The 13,159-nt window shown below is 40.4% G+C and overlaps 1 protein-coding gene across 4 annotated transcripts in view; it reads left to right on the top strand.

Moving 5' to 3' along the window:
- borcs5 (BLOC-1 related complex subunit 5) overlaps window positions 1-13,159 on the top strand; it is a 76,423-nt gene that overhangs the window by 37,406 nt on the left and 25,858 nt on the right. For all 4 annotated transcript variants that reach the window (XM_067999612.1, XM_067999609.1, XM_067999611.1 and 1 more), the window contains one exon: window positions 10,805-10,956. In XM_067999612.1, the coding sequence (XP_067855713.1) occupies window positions 10,805-10,956 (152 nt within the window). The remainder of the gene's footprint in view (window positions 1-10,804; window positions 10,957-13,159) is intronic.

Genomic DNA, 13,159 nt, shown 5'->3' with positions numbered 1-13,159 from the left:
CTGCTGGGGCTGGTCATGCTGTTCGTCCTCCGAGGGTGTCCACGCACCACCCATCTGGCAGGTTTTGGTCTGAGGGGTTGTGCAGGGTAGGTGGGTGGTTCCTCGGACTGGGGCTGCAGTTTCGTGTCGGTCTGTCCTCTGGCTTGGCGGGGGGTGGTGGGGGCCAGGGGTTGCCCTATGTGACGCGGTGGCCTCCTGCGTGGGTGAGGGCTCTCCCCCGTGGGGTGCACCTTGGCACCTGCCACAGGCTGCTGGCTGCAACACGCCTGGTTGGAGAGAGACTGTTTCCCCCAGTGTGGGAAACACGCTGCGATGCAGGTGAAATCCCACACTTCCTCTTTTGACAGCTGATTCAGCTCATTAACTGACCTCAACAAGCAAGGTAAGTACTCTCAAGTGGAACCCCGCTGGCTTTAATTGCCTGCGGGATTCCCACCAGCGGGGGCCACGCACTCAGCCCCGCACGTCGTCGGGGAACCCGGAAGTGATCGGGATCGCGGCGCGACCCGGTCACGTGACCTCATATCGGGATTTTCGGGGCCCCCCCGCTGGAAACCCGACCCTAAAATCGAGCCCCATATATTTGTATTTGCAGATATCACACTGCAAATATGATGACAACAACAACAACAATTTATATAGTGCTTTTAACGTAATAAAATGTCCCAAGGCGCTTCACAGAAGCGTAAGCAGACCAAAATTTGACATCGAAGAAGGAGATATTAGGACGGGTGACTAAAAGGGTTTAAGGAGCGTCTTAAAGGATGAGAGAGAGGCTGAGAGGTTTAGGGAGGGAATTCCAGAGTTTAGGGCGTAGACGGCTGAAAGCGCAACGGCCACTGCTGGGGTGAAGGTAGTGGGAGATGCACAAGAGGCCAGAGTTGGAGGAACGCAGATTTCTTGGACGGTTGCAGAGATGGGGAGGGTCTCGGCTGTGGAGGGATTTGAAAATGAGAATGAGAATTTTAAAATTGATGCATAGGCGTGATCGGGAGCCAATGTGGGACAGCAAGCACGGGGGTGATAGATGAATGGGACTTGGTGCAAGTTGGGATATGGGCAGCCGAGTTTTGTATGAGCTCAAGTTTATGGAGGGTGGAAGATCGGTGGCCAGCCAGGAGATCATTGGAATAGTCAATTCTGGAGGTAACAAAAGCATAGATGAGGGTTTCAGCAGCTGATGGGCTGAGGCAGGGGCAGAGACAGGTGATGTTACGGAGGTGGAAATAGGTGGTCTTGGTGATGGACAGGATATGGGGTCGGAAGCTCAGCTCGGTTGAATAGGACAGAGGTTGTAAACAGTCTGGTTCAGCTTGAGACAATGGCCATGGAAGCAGATAGAATCGGTGGAGAGTGAACGGAGTTTGTGACCAGAGGCAAAGGTGATGGCTTCAGTATTCCCAAAGTTTAATTGGAGGAAATTGGGGATCATCTAGGACTGGATGTCGGATAAGCAGTCTGCTACCATATAGGCAGCGATCGAGAGAAGTGGTAGTGAGGTAGAGATGGATGTCGTCGGCGTACATGTGGAACCAGATGTCACGTCTTCAGATGATATCGCCGAGGGGCAGCATGTAGATGAGAATTAGGAGGGGGCCAAGGATAGATCCTTGGGGGACTCCAGACATAATGGTGCGGGGGTGGGAAGAGATGCCTTTTGCAGGAGATTCTTTGGTTACAACTGGATAGGTAAGAGTGGAACCAGGCAAGGGCAGTCCCACTCAACTGGACAACAGAGAAGAGGTGTTGGAGGAGGATGTTGTGGTTAAACGTGTCAAAGGCTGCAGACAAATCGAGATGGATGAGGAGGGATAGTGCACCACAGTCACAGTCACAGAGGATGTTGTTTATGACTTTGATTAGGCCGTTTCAGTGCTGTGGCAGGGGTGGAAACCTGGTTGGAAAGCAGCACTTTGTTGCTGATGCAAAATTGGCTTAAAATGCTGCGTGCTTCTGAGCTGGAGTCTGAAACTGATTTGCAAAGTTCCCTGACCAATCAACTATTAAACACTGACCTGAGGCTCTGTTTATTTAACAGTAATTTGATTTTGTAGCCGTAAAGGGACGCAGCTCCACCTTACCAGCAAAATAATGCATTGTGCATTACATGGTATCACATTCCTGTCCCAATGTGTATCGGATCTACCATGACTAACACCATGGTTGATTTTCTAATATATATACACTGATTGCTTGATGGCTTAACGATACTGAATTGTACAAACCAGGAAAGTCACGGATTCAATCCCTGGGCTGTGCTGATGAAAAACCACGAAATGTGACACCCAGGATGAATCACCTTCAAGCCTACTGACCTGCAGTCACTGAAAAAGCCAAATTCCCTTTTTATTACATTGGATCATGGTTTTATTTTGAGATTTTGAGATTTTTACTTTTGTTTTGATGATCGTATTTTGTGGTCACATCCATTTTTAGAAACTGCTTAAGTTTTGCCAATCCAGATTTGTGAGGTTTAGATTACTACCTTGTGATAACTCCAAGATTAGCATCTTAAAAAAAATACTGTACAGTTAAAATAGTGGTTCTTATTTTCACTACAGTGATTTTGCTGGTATGCTTTTTGTGAAAAAAAATTGGAAGAAATGGAGTTCTTATCTTTCTGAACTATGATCCTCATAACTATGCAAATAAAAACTGGAAATCTAAAATAAAAGCAGAACATGTTGGAAATGTACAGTGGGTCAGTCGGCATCTGTGAAGAGAAAAGACAGGTTTGGGTTCAGCCCAAAACATTAACCTGTCTTTTCTCTCCACTAATGCTGTCAGATAATGATATTTCCAGCATTATCCGTTTTCCTCAACAGTGTGTTCAACAAATGATGCCGTGGGATACAGCCTAGTGGAGCAGTTAAATAGCAGCAGAGAACAACTTAAATTTACCAATGAAAAAGTGTAATTTTAAAACTTTTTTAGATAATGGTTCTGATGAAAGTTTGGCTCTCTTAAAATAAAATTGTTCTGCTTGCACAAAAATGAATTTTAAAGCTACAGCTCTTTCCGTGGTGAATGTTTTTGTTCATCAAGCTGACTGATGTCAGCGCTGGGAAATGGAACACATTTTTTCTGATTCGGTCATTTTGTCACTAGCAGCATCAGGTCAGGTATAGGGCAGCCAGATGCAGAACAAAGTTCCCTTTACTCTGCCACAACAACTTGCCTGAAACGTAACCTCAATCTCAGTGAGCACCCCCTGCTGGCTAGGGTAATTTTTTTTTTCCATTTCTCACAACAACCATTCATCTAGGCACTCTCTGAGTGAGAGTGCCAACTTAATGTCATTATGTCCAACTAAATTACGGGTACTGTAGGAACTGGGTTGTTACCTGTCTCGTAAAAGGGTAACTTGCCAGTTTCATAAATTCAAAGTGGAGTTGGCTGGGGTATCGATGGACTGGAATCAGCTTGATATTTCAGTTGTCTGGAGTTTATTTGGTGCTTCAGGAAAATGGAGTATTGAGTGAGCTCTTTTGTCTTAATTTTTGACGTACATCTCTCTCGATCTACAATATATAATATATATGATATAATATGTTCTATATATAATGTTTTATATAATTTATATAACGGCTATCGTGTATATATATCATAGACACCATATAATATATTGTATATATCACATATATATAGAACGATGTTATATATAACACTTTATAATAAATATATTATAATAATGTATATATTATATAACAATGGCAGAAGGAAAGTATTTTACAAGTACTTTTGAAACTAATTTGCTGAAAGTTACTTCTAGATGTGTGTATGTCCAGACTAGAATTGAGCTAATCTGAATGTTACGAACTGTAATGTAACCCTATGGAGAAGATCCACTGGGGACCTGTGGTTTACTGAAAATTATGCAGGCCCAGCTCACTTATGGTTTATTTTTCTGGAAGATACCAAGTCTCATTGTGTGTAACCCAGATTTAGCAGTTTTGGTTTTGGAAAAATATTAAGACAGCATAATTGCCTTATTGTGTGGGAATTAAACCATTGCAGAATGTTACTGTGATCTCTGACATACAAGTTAAATGTTGAGGTCAGTTGACTTGTGAGCACATCATAAAAAGATGAAAAATAGCAGGGAATTTTTTTTGTTGTGTGGTAAGTTTATACTAAAAAGGGTGGAACCAAGTGACCGAGAATGCAAACTTTGTAGAGTAGAGTGGAGTGCTGAGGTTGCTGCCTTTAGGTATGGGCTTGAGTTTGTGATTCTGGAAGCCAGTACCAGGTTGAGAAAATATCCAACAGCAAATAAATAATCAATATTCAATGTGCACATGATAAAAGATGCATTCAATGCTGGGAACACTATAGCTGAATTTGAAATATGCAATTGCACAGCTGGAGTTTTGGTTCTGACAATTTGACTGCATTGTTCAGAAAGTCTTTCAGATGAAATGAGATCCATCTGATTTCAAGTTACAATAATTTGTATGCCTGAGATGAATTTGTAGCTAAGATTAGTCTCAGAGACTTTTAAAATGAAGCTAAGGTCTATTGAGAATTCCTTTTGTCAGAATGTGTGGGCTAAGTGTAATGTAATCCACACTTGTCTGTCTGGAATGAACCTTGATATTTAAAGAGGATCTGCCACTGTTTATTTATACTGATTGCTTGCAAACAGTCCCCTGTTGGAACTAAGTTGTCATGATGTGGAGATGCCGGTGATGGACTGGGGTGTACAAATGTAAGGAATCTTACAACACCAGGTTATAGTCCAACTGTTTTATTTGAAAATCACAAGCTTTCAGAGGCTTTCTCCTTCGTCAGGTGAGTGAGAAGGAGAAAGCCTCCGAAAGCTTGTGATTTTCAAATAAAACAGTTGGACTATAACCTGGTGTTGTAAGATTCCTTACATTTGGAACTAAGTTGGTTTGACTATTTCCACAGAGAATATGTGTGAATCGTTTTTGAGGAAGCTGGCTAAATTATTTAATCTGGTAAGGGGTTAGTGTCCTATAGCAAGACTCTTGTCTGTTGTGGCAGGTTTTTTTTGTCTTGGAAGTGTGAGAAATGCTTGAATCAAACATCTGAGTAGTACGCTGTGGGTCTTTGAATCTGACTTGATTGACACTTCTGTGTCCAGAGGCAGCTGAGGCTGGGATTAAAAATGACCAGTTTTTGCTAGTGCTTTAGTTCATATGATTCAACTGTTAGCTCCACACCACAATTGTGAGCTGGAGTTCTGTGGTGCTTAGAGCTGATAAAGGACTTGTGTGATGATTTATTACGTAGAATGTACAGCACAGAAACAGGCCATTCGGACCAACAGGTCCATGCCGGTGTTTATGCTCTACACAAGCCTCCTCCCTCTCTACTTCATTTAACCCTATCAATATATCCTTCTATTATGTTGAACTTAACAGGTTAATTTACTTGTGAAAATAAAGTACTATATTGTAATCTCTGCTGATTTAGTGTTAGTCTAGAATATATGCATAAATCTACGATGGGGCTTGAACCCACAAACTCCTGACTTGGAGGCAAGAACACAACCAGCTGAGTCAAGTTAACAGAAAAGGATGAGAGAAGACACAATAAATCAAGAAGTAATGACTAGGTGATGTCAAACTAGGGTTTTAAAACCTTATAGATTGGAAGACCGAAAGAGGTAAGAAGTTCCCCAGTTTTGAGTTCTTGGGGGAAAAATTAGGAATTCGAGTAAGAGATGACGCAATCAGTCTTGATTTCAACACAATTGCAGGGAAGAGTAGGTGGGATGGACTACTTCAGAGGAACGTTTACCATAATAATATTAGCATAAAGACTAGATTGGGGTGACTTTTAAAAAAAAACATAACTGTATTTAATATTCTGTCTATATCTGTTTTGTAAGGAGAAGTGCTAGGATTAAAACTCATATTGAAATAGTTTGGAATGTGGCATGTAACACTAACCATTACATTGATGATATAACCTCCTCCTGCATTATGTTCGTTTGGTGGTAAGGCATGAATTTCATCATTGCTGTTTGGGCAAATCCCTTTCCTCTTTATTATTTTTTAGTATTTCTGTAATCTGTTACAGGCATTGTGTTCTTGCATTCCTCCAATAAATAAAGCCTGTTCTCCCTAGACTATGGTTGAGGTCAGTTAACATACTTGATTTTTTTTTGAGTGATAAAATGGTAAAGTGAGAACTTTACATGGGCTGGAAAAGTTAATCACTGTAAAATTCCCCAAAAATCTGTGCTTAACATGTCTTGGGGAATGTGATGGATGTGCATTGCTTAGTAGAGAAGTACATTTTAAACAAATTATCATCAAAGGCTTTATGAATAGGTTAGCAAAATCTGAAAATAAAATTTCAGGTATCTGAAGAGTCTTGACATTTAATTTGTATTACTCCATAATATATAGGACAAAAACATGGCTTAATTGGTACCGTAATGATTCTCCGAGTAGGTAAAGGCACCTGCCCTGTGTAGTACTAAGAGAAACAGACCAGAAGCTCCTACCTTTTAGCCAAGTCCACAGTAGGGCCAGAACACTTGATTTCAACGTCCCTGGGGATAAGGAGGGTTAAAAATTAGCCAGGATTTCAGCTTCTGATTGCAAAAGCCATCATTGGATCATTAGAAATGTGTGGACATCAGGTGATGACAGAATCAGCTTCAATTTTGATGCCCTCTATGACCGCATAACTTGCCACCGCATACTGTCCAGGCAGAAGAACCATTTGGGTGAGGTACTATGCCATTGAACTATACCCCAACATGAGTCAGTGACTTGCGGGATGGTGAAATGCAGAATTGGTACGGTATACTATGATGCATCAGTCTCAGCAGCAACTCTAAAGGTGGCACACCCTAATCTGTGGAGGTATCGATCAGTTTGTGAGGCTAAAACATTAGATATATGATCAGTCACGTGCTTTTATATCAACATTGGTGTGGACTTGGTTACAAAACTATAGTCAGAGAGACAATTCTCCAGGGGTTGAATTCTCACAGTTATGCAATAGAAACATGTTTGGTTAAGATAATTTCAAAGTATGACAGAACAGATCAAAATGTGCAGTCGAGCACACCTGGTTGTGCTGTGATGCAGAAAGTTAGCCATAATGTCACATTCTGTCACCTGCTATACTATCCTAGAAACTTGTTGGGCTTGTTCTCAAGTTTTCATAAATAAAGTACAAGATACTACTGATGAGTTTCTACAGTACAAAGGTTTAGGTATGAACATTGAGAACTTCATTGCTACCATAAGAAAGGTTCACTGATACAAGTGCCAGTTGGTGGGAACACCGGGGAATGAAGATCTGCAAGAATGTGTCTTTGGGAGGAGGAGAGTCAAGTTCCTTTTTCTCCTCTTGCTTTTAATACTTTCTGTATACTTGTTCCCAAATAGCTAAATAAAGAAAAATTATGTGTTACACTTATTAGTTACAAACTTTTACAGGTTTTCATTCAATATTTTGTGGAGACACCGTCTTTCATTACGGGGAATGAACAGGGCTTCAGTACACTTTTTCAGCTCTACTTTCAACATCTCAAAGCAACATTTAGTATTTCAGCAAAAACCATTATTCAGCACATGTTTGGGATATTTTATAATTCCCAGTAATTTTCAAATGTTTTTGTATTGCTGTACCTTACGGCTCCTGTTAAGCTAATGTGTTTCTTGCCAGTGGAAAAACAAAGGAACTACACACTTGTGAAATATCACCCAAGGCTCCATTCAGCATTCCAGAACTTGTGAAAGAATGTGAAATATACAGTTGTTAATTCAGAAATATATAACATTGCTGATGAATCCCTATTTGTAATCTACTGTGTAGTGTGAAGTAGCCAATCAACAGCTGTTGCAATGCAGATGTTTGAGAGTGGTTTATGTGGAAATTATGAAAGACATGCATTGAAAACCATTCTACAGATATAATGCCTATGGAATTATCCCACATAGAAAGCCTGCAGTGTGCATTCAATTTGGAAATGTATCTTTTTTTAAAAGAAACTTAAGTGCCTTGCACAATATGGTGAAAAGAAAATGATAAAGTTGCGCTACATTTTATACTCTATATTCACAAATGTCGATGCGCATATTTGTGGTTCTGTTAATTTATTGAAATACATGTTTTTGTTTCCTGTGGAATATGTATTGCAGCACTTGCGTACAGTACTGTGATAGTTGGCAGTGCAAATGATTTAATTCCTATATTAAAAGAAATTCAAGTGGAGGGTTAGTAGCACTGTGGTTATGCAGTGGATGTAGCTGAGCTTTCAAAAGATTAGCTCTGTTGACTATAATAAGGCTGTGATCTTTTCAATAATTACAATACTACATTTACATCAAAAAACTAGTTCCTCTTACAAGTAACTCTAATACAAACAAACACTCCAGCAAAAAGCTCAAAAATGTCCTCTCCTTCAAATTTCTTTCGGAAAAAACATAGTCCCATAATTAAAACTCCATGACTTTGAAATTACACTATGGGATAGGATAAACTTAAGGCATTTGGCCTAAATTCCTTTTTGTGTTACTTTGGCAGAGACTGTAACCCATGGTGTGGCAGCTGGCCTTTTCACCTCCCAAGCCGAGGGGTGCTGCCAAGGCTGGCACCTGTTGACTAGACTGAGATCAACTATGAAACAGAGCAGGAATGGAACCTAGGACCTCTTGTTCTGTATGGCGTCGTGCTACACCAGGCGGTGCCTTTACTCAATAGCTATCAGGGAGCTAGTTTTTTGTGTGTTTTAATGCTTCAGTTTATTTTGTGTTTTTCCTTGTTTATGTATGATTGTATATTTGAATTGTTTAGCTTATAAAAATCTCTTCAGTGAATTGTAAAATAATGAAATCGAATATGAAAGTAAACTAGCAAGAAATATAAAAATGAATTGTAAGAGCTTCTACAAGTATGTAGAAAGGAAGAGATTAGCAAAAGTAAACGTTGGTCCCTTAGAGGCTGAGATAGGAGAAATTATAATGGGGAAAAAGGAAATGGCAGAGACGTTAAACAAATATTTTGTATCTGTCTTCACAGTAGAAGACACAAAAAGCGTTCCAGAAATAGGAGGGAACCAAGGGTTCAATGAGAGTGAGGAACTTAAAGTAATTAATATCAGTAGAGAAAAAGTACTGGAGAAACTAATGGGACTAAAAGCTGATAAATCCCCTGGACCTGATGGCCTACATCCTAGGATTCTAAGAGAGGTGGCTGCAGAGATAGTGGATGCATTGGTTGTGATCTTCCAAAATTCCTTAGATTCTAGAACGGTCCCAACGGATTGGAAGCAAATGTAATCCCGCTATTCAAGAAAGGAGGGCGAGAAAAAAACTGGGAACTACAGGCCATTTAACCTGACATCAGTCGGGAAAATGCTGGAATCCATTATTAAGGAAGTGGTAACAGGGCACTTAGAAAATCATAATATGATCAGGCAGAGTCAACATGGTTTTATGAAAGGGAAATCGTGTTTGACAAATTTATGAGAGTTTTTTGAGGATGTAACTAGCAGGGTAGATAAAGGGGACCCAGTGGATGTAGTATATTTGGATTTTCAAAAGGCTTTCGATAAGGTGCCACACAAGAGGTTGTTGCACAAGATAAGGGCTCATGGGGCTGGTGGTAATATATTAGCATGGATAGAGGATTGGTTAACGGACAGAAATCAGAGAGTAGGGATAAACGGGTCATTTTCAGATTGGCAGGCTGTAATAGTGGGGTACCGCAAGGATCGGTGCTTGGGCCTCAGCTATTTACAATCTATATTAATGACTTAGATGAAGGGACCGACTGTAGTATATCCAAATTTGCTGACGATACAAATCGTCAGCAAATGGTGGGAAAGTGAGTTGTGAGGAGGACACAAAGAGTCTGCAAAGGGATACAGACAGGTTAAATGAGTGGGCAAGAAGGTGGCAGATGGAGTATAATGTAGGGAAATGTAAGGTTATTCACTTTGGTAGGAAGAATAGAAAAACAGAGTATTTTTTAAATGATGAGAAACTATTAAATGTTGGTGTCCAGAGAGATTTGGGTGTTCTATTACAAGAAACATAAAGTTAGCATGCAGGTACAGCAAGCAATTAGGAAGGCAAATAGTATGTTGGCCTTTATTGCAAGGAGGTTGGAGTACAAGGGTAAGGAAGTCTTCCTACAATTGTACAGGGATTTGGTGAGACCTCACCCAGAGTACTGTGTGCAGTTTTGGTTTCCTTATCTAAGGAAGGATATACTTGCCTTTGAGGCGGTGCAACGAAGGTTCACTATAGATTGATTCCTGGGATGAAAGGGTTGTCCTATGAAGAGTGATTGAGTACAATGGGCCTTTACTGTCTGGTATTTAGAATAATGAGAGGTGATCTCATTGAAACATATAAGATTCTGAGAGGGCTTGACCGGGTAGATGCTGAGAGGATATTTCCCCTGGCTGGGGAATCTAGAACTAGGAGGCATAGTCTCAGGATAAGGGGTCGACCATTTAAGACTGAGATGAAGAGGAATTTCTTCACTTAGAGGGTTGTGACTCATTGGAGCTCAACCCAGAAGGCAGTGGATGCTCAGTCATTGAGTATATTCAAGGTTGAGATCGACAGATTTTTGAACTCGGGGAATCAAGGAACATGGGGATCGGGGTGGAATGTGGAGTTGAGGTCGAAGATCAGCCATGATCTTATTGAATGGCGGAGCAGGCTCGAGGGGCCGTATGGCCTACTCTTGCTCCTATTCTTTATGTTCTTATGTTCTTCAGTCAAAATCTTGACCCCACCATGCCAATCAGCTGCTGTGATTTTAAATTATGTATATAATCTGATTTTATTCTTGTGTTTCACAGGACTGTTAAGCGGTCAGACCAGCAGCAATAAATTGGAGAAGCTAGACTCCCAGCAAGTACTAAAGCTCTGTTTACGCTACCAGGATCATCTGCATCAGTGCGCAGAGGCAGTGGCTTTTGATCAAAATGCCCTTGTTAAGCGAATCAAAGAGGTAGGATGGAGGAAGGGAGGGAGAAATTAAAATCAAAGGTAAAATGAGAACTACCGAATGATCATCTATAAAACCGTGACTCCTCTGTATTTATTCTGGAGGTAGCTTCTTATTGTAAATGTCAGGATAGAATGATTTTCACTCTGTTTTCTCCTATGAGCTGACTAAGATTTTGACAAGCTTTCAGCAAATATCTATGTTTTTGTTAGATTTTAAGTATGACTGTTTTACCTTAAGTGTTCTTATGTTAAAACATTGAGAAATGCTGTAAATTGACCAGGAACATTTGACACAAACAACAAATAGTTAAAAATAAGATCTGAAGAAGATACAAATATCGGAAAATAGAGCTTTTGTTTCACAAAATACATTGTGTGTGTGTGTGTGTGTGTGTGTGTGTGTACATGCACACTTCTCAGTGCAGGAAAAGAAACTGCTGTAGAATGGACTACTTTTCTACTTTTTGCAACAGGTTCTAGCATTAAGTATTATTAATTCAGATAATGCAAGTCTGATCCAAAGCTATCTCCTGTTGTGCCCTAGTAATATACCCTAACCCAAATCTCAGATGTACGACTCCTACTGTATTAGTCAGGCACGTTCCATGCCACCTAACAGTATAGTCTTTCTACAGGTCAGTTTACAGTTATAGATAGTTCTTTGTCAAGCACTTGTACTCATTGCTAGTCCAACTAACTTAACTAGGGATCTTAACAACCATTTGAGATGCTTTCACCCATAATTCTGGATCATAGTTGAATCCGGATCTCTGAGGTGAAAGGACAGTGCCCATATCTTCTTTGTAAACTAGGGGTGTGTGTACAGTCCTGACCAACATTTAGCAGGAGCTGGCTTGTCAATTTGCTACTCCTTCTAAAGTCCAGCCTCCTGTTCCCTGTTCCTTTTAGAAAGTCCAGCTCTCCCTTCCCTGTTTCCTTTTGAACATACTACTCTCTGATCTCTGTTCCCTTTTAAGAGTCCTGCTCCACATTCTTTTTGAAAGTTCAGCTCTCTAATCTTTCATATGCTGCTCCTCGTGTGCCAGCTTCAAACCTGCAAGAAGCAGAGTGAGAAAAAATGTTGAAAAGGCAAAAAGAGACAAGAAAGTGGACAGAAAGATGCAGTAAAAACTAAGAGTAGAAAGAGGAGCAAAGTGAGGGCAAAATAAAAATGGAGGAGAGACAGAAGCTGAAGTGAAAGAAAGTGAGACCGAAGTAGAAGAGGAAATACCAAGAGAGAAATTGAAGTGATGTAGTGTGAAAAACAAGTAAAGATCAGCATGAGAGAAAAGATAAAGAGGGAGAGCAAGATAGCAGTGGAGAACGAGAGCAAAACAGTGAAGGAGACAGACCATTTTTTACAGATTTACCACTACCAGTAATAGCTAGAGAGGCTGAGGTTTTTTTTTGGGTGGGTCCCTGCCCCAAAACCTTTGAGAGCCATTGAATCACAGTTATTTTCAAATTTATTTTCAAGAATGACAGTTGATTTAAAATTTAAGTGGATTTATATGTCGTGAGTTAGAAGGAAGACTGTTAAAATATTTGAGTCATGCTGCAGATAGGTTTATAAAGTGCTGAACTTCATCACCTACCATTTCAAAGCACACAAAGGTGTTGAAAAAACAACAGTATAATAATCATATTTATTTTCTGTCTTAGTGGCGTCACTCAGTATTATCACCTGTGGTTATTAACTTCTGCACAGAGACACAAAGTCTAATGTCCAGATGATCAGCAATAAAAAGTTCATAGAATGGTTACAGCACAGAAGCAGGCCATTTAGCCCATTGAGCCCATGCCAGCTCTTTGTAAGAGCAATCCAGTTAGTCACATTCCCCCGCTCTTTCCCCGTAGCCCTGCAATTTTTTTCCCTTTAAGTATTTATTCAGTTCCTTTTTGAAAGCCACGATTGAATTTGCTTCCACCACCCTTTCAGGCAGCGCATTCCAGATCATAACTACTCGCTGCGTAAAAATGTTTTTCCTCATGTTGCCTTTGGTTCTTTTGCCAATCACCTTAAATCTGTGTCCTCTGGTTCTCGACCCTTCCGCCAATGGGAACAGTTTCTCTTTTATTTACTTTATTTAAACCCTTCATGATTTTGAACACTTCCAGCAAATCTCCTCTTAACCTTCTCTGCTCTAAGGAGAACATCCACAGCTTCTCCAGTCTATCCATGTAACTGAAGTCCCTCATCCCTA

Source organism: Heptranchias perlo, chromosome 18 (assembly GCF_035084215.1).
Source record: "Heptranchias perlo isolate sHepPer1 chromosome 18, sHepPer1.hap1, whole genome shotgun sequence".
Classification (NCBI taxonomy): Eukaryota; Metazoa; Chordata; class Chondrichthyes; order Hexanchiformes; family Hexanchidae; genus Heptranchias; species Heptranchias perlo.
The sequence above is the reverse complement of the archived record's forward strand: the minus strand, read 5'-3'. Positions and strand labels throughout refer to the sequence as shown.